Here is a 9,820-nt window from a genome sequence, read left to right as displayed (position 1 = left end):
CAATAAAAGTAATTTCCCAAACTGTTTAGAAGCTACCCCCTTTTGTACGAATTGTAAAAATTGTATTCGTAATACACAGGAAAATACCCCTCCAGTTTTTTTTTTTTTTTTAATTATTGATTTTAAAGAATCAGGGAGAGGCAGAGATCTTCCATGATTGGCTCACTCCCCAGAGAGCCACAACGGTCAGGCCTGGAACCAGGATCTTCATTCGGTTCTCCCGGATGGGCTTTGGTCCGCTGCTATTCCCAGGCCGGTAGCAGGGAGCTGGGTCTTGGGCAGCAGCCGGCGCGACCTGGCGCCCATATGAGACGCCAGTGTCGCAGGTGGCGGCAGCCTCTCGTTTGTGTACAAACCCCTGACACATGCGTCCTCTGCTCCTGGACCTTTTATCTTGCTGTCCACTGCTCCGAACCCGAGAGCGTCTAGCAGCCCCCACAAGCCCGCCACCAACCACCGGAGCTGGGACTCCAAGCGCGAGTGAAGTCGGAACAGCGCGCGCGCCTCGCTCAGCTTCCGTTTCCGGTCCTTCCGGCTCCGCCTCCGCGGAAACTCGATTTCTCGGGGGAAGACGGGGATGGTGCTTGGCGCGGGCCGCGCAGGCGCACGGTGGCAGCTGAAATGGCGCTGCCTTGCACCCTGAACAGGTATCTTCTGCTCATGGCGCAAGAGCACCTGGAGTTCCGCCTGCCGGTGAGGCCGCAGCGCCCTCTGCCATTTCCGACGGCAGGACCGCGCGGTGGGGGTTGGTGTGCGCGTGGATCCGAGCTGCACAGGCTGAGCACGCTGAGATTAGGGGCTCTGTGCTGGTGGGGGCGGATCACGCGTCCCCAGTCCTTGGGCCCTGGGGAAGCTTGAGGTTGGCAGGGGGGTGTGAGAGAGGGGTCGGAGACAGACCCCTTCGACCTTGGCCAAACCTTTTCATTCATTCCTCCCGCACTTGTGCCCAGTGCCGGTGGTAGGCAAGTGGAGGTGACAGCTCCTCACCCTCAGGGAGCCGTTGCTCTAGCGGAGCAGAGAGACGTCGGACAGGAATGCTCAGTGTGGTGTTTCAGGTGTTACAGTGTGCGGTGCAAGCTCGGTGGAGGGATTAGATAGATGATGGAGAGTTGGAAGGAGAGTTTTGTTTATTCTTTCAAGAGAAGTTTTCAGAAAGGGCTGACACTGGGGATTTAATGATGATAAAAACAGTCTGTGCCCTCTAGAGCCTACTGTCGAGGCTAAGGGCCGAGAAGACACGTAAGCAGCGGATTATAAAATAACGCTGGTAAACGCCGTGATAGATGCACAAGGACACAGGAGCGCTCGTTGAGCAGGAGAATTGAATCTACTGAGGTGTGGGGATCTTGGCCTTCCGATGGCAACGTGAACTGAAGGATGTAGTGCTTAGTCTGTTCATGGAGAGAAATAAATTAGCGTTACAAGCTGTTGATTTTTACAGTATCACCAGATAGGTGGCAGAGAGGTAAAAGAGAGCGCAGAGATAGGGAGGGGCCAGGAAAAGCAAAGCCTTGAGTACCCTGGAGTCTGGAAGTGGAATTTATTGAAGAGGTCCAAGTAGAGAAGTGGCAGAATCAGACTTTCACAGCAATAAGAAAGGTGGATTTGGGAGGAATAAGACCAGAGTCAGAGATTCGGTAGGAGTCTGCTGGAATAGTCTTGTTAACTGATTAAAAAGGCCTGACCTAGGGCAAGAGATGAGAGGATGGTAAGGTAAGGGAAAACACCAGATGATAAGATCATCAGGGCTTGATTATGGAGGAGGGGTGGTCAGTGATGAACCCCGGGGATGGATATGGTAGTGTCTGCATTTAAGATGGAGAACACAGGCACGCGAGATTTAAAGTTTAGTTGTGCTGAGTTTGACGTGCTTGAGTGGCAAGTGGAGATGAGGAGGCAGTGGATATGTGAGTGCGCAGAGCATGGTAGTGTGGTCTGGGCTGACAGTAGGTTTTCGGGAGTTTTCTGCACATGGAAACTCATAACTTAGGGTTAAAAGAATGATGAATGGAGTACTATGGCATACAAGCATGAATTTTAAGGGAAATAAAGAGTGGCCATCGAGAAGACAGACAAGTGTCAGAATAAGAAATCAGGGGGCCAGTGCTGCGGCATTGTAGGCTGGTATTCTGCTTGCAGTGCCGGCATCCCATACAGGTGATGATTCATGTCCTGGCTGCTCCTTTTCTGGTCCAGCTCTCTGCTAATGGCCTAGGAAAGCAGTGGAAGATGGCCCAGTGCTTGGGCCTCTGCACCTGCATGGGAGACCCAGAAGAAGCTCCTGGCTCCTGTCTTTGGTTAGTCTGAGCTGCAGCCATTGGGGCCGTTTGGGGAGTGATCCAGTGGATGGAAGACCTTTCTCTCTCTCCCTCTCTGTCTGTAACTCTACCTCTCAAATAAATATTTTTTTAAAAAAGGAAGAAATCAGTAAAGTTTTAGAAAGCAGAGATAAATTGATGTTGAATACATGTGGTTTTGATTAGAAAAGGATTAGTGTTCATGAATACTCTCAATTAAAAGATAATTACTTGGTGAATTTAGCTAGAGTTGTTGTGTAGAGTTTTAGCGGAGGAAGCCAGATTACTTGGATTTACTAGTCACTAGAAAATAAGGAAAGGGAGATAGGGTAGACCGTGTTTTTAAAGGTTTACTTTGTTTATCTGAAAGGCAGAATGATAGAAAAAGAGGTGGGGAGAGAGAGAGAGAGATCTTCCATCCACTGGTTCACTCTCCAAATGGCTCCTGGGGCTGGGCCAGGCTGAAGCTGGGAACCTGGAACTCCATCTGGGTCTCCCATGTGGGTGGCCAGGACATAGGTGCTTAGGCCATCATCGGCTGCTTTCCCAGGTGTATTAGCAGGGAGCCTGATCAAAGCTGAGCAGTAGGCTAACCCCACTGCACTCCAAGGCCAACCCCATGGTAGATTGCTTGGGACCACAGTATCAGAAGGAAACGAGATTGGGGAATAGGTTGAGGAAGACCTGAGGTCATGGAGGACTCTCATCGTGGAGAGGTTGAGCTTGAGCGTCTTCTCAGACTGAGAAGGGGGAGAATGGATATAAAGGCAGTAGGGGTTGCTGGTCTTTGAACAGAAAGGAAGGTTGGGAACAGGAAAGTTTGAATCATTGTGGGCCATTTGCCTGAGGGTCTGTTTTTTTAGGTAATGAATGAACTCAGATTGTTTTTCCAGAGCTGGAAGAACAGCAGTTGGAGAAATTGGAAAAAAATAGTAATTTTTAAAGATTTGTTTATTTATTTGAAAGAGTTACAGAGAGAGAGAGGTCTTCCATCCACTGGTTCACTCCCCACATGGCTGCAACAGCTGGGGCTGTGCCAGGCCAAAGCCAGGAGCTTCCTCCAGGTCTCCCTCCCGGGTGCAGAGGCCCAAGCACCTGGGCCATCTTCTGCTTTTCCCAGGCCACCAGCAAGGAGCTGGATCCAAAGTGAAGTGGCCCGAACAAGAATGGGCACCCATATGGGATACTTAACCTTCCACATCACAATGCTGGACCATAAAGAGTAAAATTTAAATAGTCTTTAAGAGAATTGACACAGACAAGAAAAACTATTGAGTAAAGAGTAGCAATTGTGGGACAGCAGTGCTGAAGACCAGCTGAAGGTGCAGATCAGATAACTGCCACAATTCCATGCTTTTCTTCAGCAGTGATCCACTGATTGGCCTTACGAGTTATGTAGGAAGACTGGGGCCTTGATTCAGTATTAAAGTTTTGACTTTCATGAAGGAAAGAATATTTTAATGAGGTCTTCATCAATAAAGGAGATGTACTGTAAGTGAAGAAGCCTGGAAAACCACTTCTGTGAGAAACAAAAGCAGTGTAAAGATAATACAGAGGTGTGATGGGTTGTGGTGGTTTGGGAGGGTGAAGTAGTGGGCGTTGAGCCTAGGGTTGGGTAGAGTCCGATTTGGGAGTATTTTGAAAATTTTCCAGGGAGGGGGCCAGCGCTGTGGCACAGCAGGTTAATGCCCTGGCCTGAAGCACCAGCATCCCATATGGGCATTGGTTCAAGTCCTGGCTGCTCCTCTGATCCAACTCTCTGCTATGGCCTGGGAAAGCAGTAGAAGATGGCCCAAGTCCTTGGGCCCCTGCACCCATGTGGGAGACCTGGAAGAAGTTCCTGACTCCTGGCTTCAGATCGGCATAGCTCCAGCCATTGCAGTCATTTGGGGAGTGAACGATCGGATGGAAGACCTCTCTCTTTCTGCCTCTCCTCTCTGTGTAACTCTGACTTTCATATAAATAAATAAATCTTTAAAAAAGAAAGAAAATATTCCAGAGAGTTTGGATTTTATTTCGTATTTAATATGGAGCCATTGACTTTTCAAGAGTAAGTGACCAGATCATGTGCGTTTCAGAAAGATAATTCTAAAGAACCAGAGAAAAAGTAACACTTGAGGAATACTAGAGTAGAACCAGAGAAAGACTGAGGAGGATAGGCACCCATATGAAGACAGTACACTGAGATTGGAATGAATAGACTGTGTGTCCAGAATAATATCCCTAATGCTTGCTCTTTTTACCTGTTTCTTCCCTTTAGATTCTTCTTAGTATCTTTTCCTGGTTCCTGTTTAGTCTGCCAAAAACTCAGTCCTATTTTACATCCTCATTGTCGCAAGCATAAAACTCCTTTAGTTTGGCATTCAAGGCCCACCACTGTTCTCTTTATTCTCCCAGTCCTCAATACGGCCCAAACTGACTCTCCGCCATTCCCTGAATGATGCCCACCTGTTTTTTTCTGCTTTGGCCTTTGCTCTTTGAGCTCCTTGTCCTCTGATTTGCTTTTCCCTCCCCTGTTCTTTCATCTGTTGATTTGTTTTAAGATTATTTTTTATTTATTTGAAAGAGTTACAGAGAGAGGAGGAGAGACAGAGATTTTCCATCAGCTGGTTCACTCCTCAAATGGTCACAACGGACAGGGCTGGGCCAGGCCAGGCTAGGCCAGGCCAAAGCCAGGAGTCCGGAGCAGAGCCCCAAGCATTTGGGCTTTCTTCTGCTGTTGTCTCAGGTGTATTAGCAGGGAGCTGGATCGGAAGTGGAACAGCCAGTTCTCAAACTGGTACCCATATTGGATGCCAGCATTGCAAGCAGAGGCTTAACAATGCTGGCCCCTAATCTGTTGATTTTGTATAGTCAGTTTTCTAGATTTACTGATACACTTGTTTACTTTTTGCTCATAATTTTTATCCTTTTTCACATCTATGATTTCCCTTTTGTGGTATTCCCATGTGTGCCTGTTATTTTTAAAATATGTGGCAGATGTGGCATTTGAAAATTCGTCTGAGGGAGTCCTCTGAGCCTAGGATAATGTTCACCCTCTGGAAGAAGATAGGTGTACACAGGAACATTAGCCATCCAGTGTCACTTGAACTCACTTTTCAGGCATTAAGCTCCATTTCAGTTGGATGCACACATGCTACTGGGGTGTGGGTCCCAGTCTGAACCGATGGTTTATCAATTCTCCTTTCCTCTTCACAGTAGTTCTATATTCCTTTTGTCCCTCTAGCACCAGTAGGCTCTCAGAAGGGTCATTCACCTCCACAGCTGCTTTTGGGAAAAAGTGGCTTCATGTTGGAATTTAATCTGTCTTCTCTTGGATCTTGGTTTGGCAATTCTTGCATGTTTCTATACCTTCAAGTAGATGTCTATCACTTCTGGTTCTCAGTGGGAAGCTTAACCTGAAATACTTAGTTTGCTGTCCTTGGAGGTGGCTGTGTCCTCAGCCTTAGATTTTCCATTTCTCAGCATTACGTTAGTTTCCAGACAACTTCCTTCCTAAAACCAAAGAAATTTTTTCCTCTCTTGTACTGTAATATAATTTTGCTTTTATTCTTCTAAGAGCATGTACTGTTTTACACTTTATATATCAGTTGTAGGGGTAAATATTTTGTTATTTCTACTAGACTTTAAGCCCCCTAAGGATAAATATATCTTTATATAGCTCAGTGCTTTGCATGTTAGTAGTTCAGCAAATGTTGAGTTTCTTCCTTCTGGGAAAGGCAATCAAAGGGATAGTCTACACGCTTGGGCCCATCAACTGTATTAGAACTGCTAGGGAGGAAAAGTAGTGAGTAACTCCCTTTATCAGTTAAAATAGGGGGATTAGGAATGCAAGTGTGATCCAGTTTTACTTCTGATAGTTAATTGGGGCCAATTTTAGTTGGCAGCTGCCTTAAACTAAAAGTACAGTTTAGAACCCGGGTTTTATTGCAGTTCTCAAGCAATCTCAATGGAAGAAAAAGTGAGTGACTAAAATAACTGGAAAGCTCATGTGAGTTAATATATCACACATGCCCCAGATCTTGCCATATTTTCATATCCAATGTTCAATATAAATTCTTTTTTGTAATATAGGAAGATTCTCAACTGAGTGGTATATTTTCCATGAGATGAATAAAAACCTTATATTTGCTTTTTCCAAATAGGTAGATTAATTTTTAAATATATTTTTGCTTTCAAATAAGAAAGCTGGGTTATTGTATTCCCAGTTTAAATTTTTTTAAAAAAATTTTTTCAAAGATTTGTTTATTTGAAAGGCACAGTTACAGAGAGGGAGAGAGAGACAGAAAGTGAGATCTTCTATGCATTGGTTCATTCATCAAATGGATGCAATGGCTGGAGCTGGGCCAGACTGAAGCCAGGAGCCTGGAACTCCATCCATGTTTCCCATGCGGGTGGCACAGGCCCAGGGACCTGGACCATCATCTGCTGCTTTCCCAGGCACATTAGCAGGGAGCTGGATTGGAAGTAGAACAGCTGGAATGCAAACTCGTATGGGATGGCTGCACAGTAGGTGGTGGCTTAGCCTGCTGCCCCACAACAGTAGACCCCTGTTCCCAATTTTAAGTGGTTGCTTAAATTTTGGGTGTTGGAGTTCATGCTATGTCCTAAAACGTCCTTCAGGTCCACCCCCCCCCCCCCAACTCTTAGGAACTTTGTATTTTAGGCTGTTGCTGATTTCTTAAAGTGAATTAGCAGCAAGCTTGGATATTTTAACTTGATTGTAGTTGAGTGTTGTAGTAGAATGCTGATTTCCCAGTGTGCTTTACTATAGAATGAATGTCGATTTATCATGTGAGGCCAAGTGACTTCATCTTCACTGTCCTTTTTTTTTTTTTTTTTAAGATTTATTTTGTTTATTTGAAAGACAAAGTTAGAGAGGTCAAGCCAGAGAGAGAGAGAGGTGTTCCATTCCGCTGGTTCACTCCCCAGATGACTGCAATGGCCAGAGCTGAGCTGATCTGAAGCCAGGAGCTTCTTTCGGGTCTCCCACGCGGGTGCAAGGGCCCAAGGAGTTGGGCCATCTTCCACTGCTTTCCCAGGCCATAGCAGAGAGCTGGATAGGAAGAAGAACAGCCGGGACTTGAACCGGCACCCATACAGGATGCCGGTTCTGCAGGCTGAAGCTTTAACCTGCTGTGCCACAGCGCCTGCTCCTTTTTCTTTTAAGCATTAAAACTTTGTCAGTCTTGTGTGACTTCCTGAGCTGCTAGACGTCAAGGACAGTGTTGTTGGGTCATTCTCGTTCTGATTCCCCTACTAACAATCTAGGTTCTGTGTTCCCTCCTAACCTCGTGAGGTAGCTACGATTCCTGTTTTATACAGGAGGGAACTGAGGGTTGAAGGAGTTGAAGTTTCTTGTATAAAAACCACTGTATTAATCTGTTTTACATTGCAGGAACAAAATACTCTAGGCTGGGTACATGACAAAGAAAAGAGGTTTATTTAGTTTATAGTTTTGGAGCGGAAAGGCCAACATTGGGCATCTCCATCTGCTTGGTCTCTGGTGAGGGCCTTGTGTTTGTGGACGTCATCACAGTAGTGGGAGTGTGAGTGTGTGTTGGGGGGAGATCACAGGATAAGACAGGAAGCCAGGCAAGAAGTGGGAAAAATCTAGACTTTTATCACTAAGCTCCAATTCTTAAAGCTTTCACCACCTCTTGATACCACATTGGGCACTAACCTTTGAGGGACACACTCAAAGAATAATAAAACCATAACAATTATATAGCTAGTATTTGGAAAATCTGAAAATCCTATTGTAGTATATCTCACTCCCAAGACTTACAATGGTACCTACTGACATTTGTGTTATCCACATTGTAAAATATAATCTTTGGATTCCCTTTATTGATGACATGTAATCTGTGCTAATTCTTCGTCTGTCTGAATGATTGGACTGAATTCAGCCTAAGAGTTTTTAGGAAAGTGATATGTTGCCCAGGCAGAAGAATGATGAAAATGGCACTGATTATTGAAAGCTCCCATTGTTTTTTTTTTTTTTTTTTTTTTTTTTTTTAAACTTTTATTTAATGCATATAAATTTCCAAAGTACGACTTATGGATTACAATGGCTTTCCCCCCCGTACCGTCCCTCCCACCCACAACCCTCCCCTTTCCCACTCCCTCTCCCCTTCCATTCACATCAAGATTCATTTTCGATTATCTTAATATACAGAAGATCAGCTTAGTATACATTAAGTATGGATTTCAACAGTTTGCTCCCACACAGAAACATAAAGTGAAAAATAATAGATGATTTTTTTAAAATGATGATGAAATCAGAGCAGACCTATTGTCATGTTTAATCCCAGTGAGAGTCAAGTTGCTCCCATTGTTTTTGATCTGGGGTGGGAAGCTTCATGATCTGGGTATACTTTCACCCAATATGGTTGTGGCACACAGTGCTCTTGAAGTCTCCTTCTGAAGGGGAAGAAAGTGGCAACCAGCAGTGGGGATATTCAACTCTTGTACGTCCTACATGGAAGATTGGGGTTTTGCCTGCTTTAATTTAAGGGGATACTTTTAAAATTAATTTTTATCTTAATTTTATTTAAGTTATATAAGTTGCATGTATTTCATATATACAGATTTAGGAACATAGTGACAGTCTCCCCCCTGCCCGGCCCTTCCCGCTCATGTTCCATCTGAGCAAATCATAGAATATGTAGAGTCATCCTGTGTTTCAATTTCGCATGCATAGTGCCTTTAAAAGTATCTATTGGCCAGCGTCCGGCTCACTAGGCTAATCCTCTGCCTTGCGGCGCCAGCACACCGGGTTCTAGTCCCGGTCGGGGCGCCGGATTCTGTCCCGGTTGCTCCTCTTCCAGGCCAGCTCTCTGCTGTGGCCAGGGAGTGCAGTGGAGGATGGCCCAAGTGCTTGGGCCCTGCACCCCATGGGAGACCAGGATAAGTACCTGGCTCCTGCCATCGGATCAGCGCGGTGCGCCAGCCGCGGCGGCCATTGGAGGGTGAACCAACGGCAAAGGAATACCTTTTTCTCTGTCTCTCTCACTGTCCACTCTGCCTGTCAAAAAAAAAAAAAAAAAAAGTATCTGTTGTGTTGGTTCTCTTCCTAGTTCTGTAATCCAGAAAGAAGGGCCGGCGCCGTGGCTCACTAGGCTAATCCTCCGCCTTGTGGCGCTGGCACACCGGGTTCTAGTCCCGGTCGGGGCACCGGGTTCTGTCCCGGTTGCCCCTCTTCCAGGCCAGCTCTCTGCTGTGGCCTGGGAGTGCAGTGGAGGATGGCCCAAGTGCTTGGGCCCTGAGACCAGGATAAGTACCTGGCTCCTGCCATCGGATCAGCGCAGTGCGCTGGCCGCGACGGCCATTGGAGGATGAACCAACAGCAAAGGAAGACCTTTCTCTCTGTCTCTCTCTCTCACTGTCCACTCTGCCTGTCAAAAAAAAAAAAAAAAAAAAAAAAGTATCTGTTGTGTTGGTTCTCTTTCTCGTTCTGTAATCCAGAAAGAAGGGCCGGCGCCGTGGCTCACTAGGCTAATCCTCCGCCTTGCGGCACCGGC

The 9,820-nt window shown here is 46.0% G+C and overlaps 1 protein-coding gene across 5 annotated transcripts in view; it reads left to right on the top strand.

The window, feature by feature from the left end:
- The first annotated feature begins 475 nt into the window (after positions 1 to 475).
- The window catches only part of TRMT11 (tRNA methyltransferase 11), a 59,173-nt gene continuing 49,828 nt past the window's right edge, over positions 476 to 9,820 (top strand). For 2 of the 5 annotated variants that reach the window (XR_016233766.1, XM_089332738.1), the window contains exon 1: positions 494 to 693. Coding sequence is in view for 2 of the 5 variants with exons in the window: in XM_089332738.1 (XP_089188864.1) it covers positions 622 to 693 (72 nt within the window). In the remaining 3 variants the exon portion in view is untranslated. Of the gene's footprint in view, positions 694 to 9,820 lie in introns of all 5 variants that reach the window. The other 3 variants (XM_008263465.5, XR_016233767.1, XM_008263466.5) reach the window with 3 other exon arrangements.

This window comes from Oryctolagus cuniculus, chromosome 5 (genome assembly GCF_051225735.1).
Source record: "Oryctolagus cuniculus isolate XC-2025 breed Fujian yellow rabbit chromosome 5, ASM5122573v1, whole genome shotgun sequence".
Taxonomy (NCBI): Eukaryota; Metazoa; Chordata; class Mammalia; order Lagomorpha; family Leporidae; genus Oryctolagus; species Oryctolagus cuniculus.
This window is presented reverse-complemented; position numbering and strand designations above follow the sequence as displayed.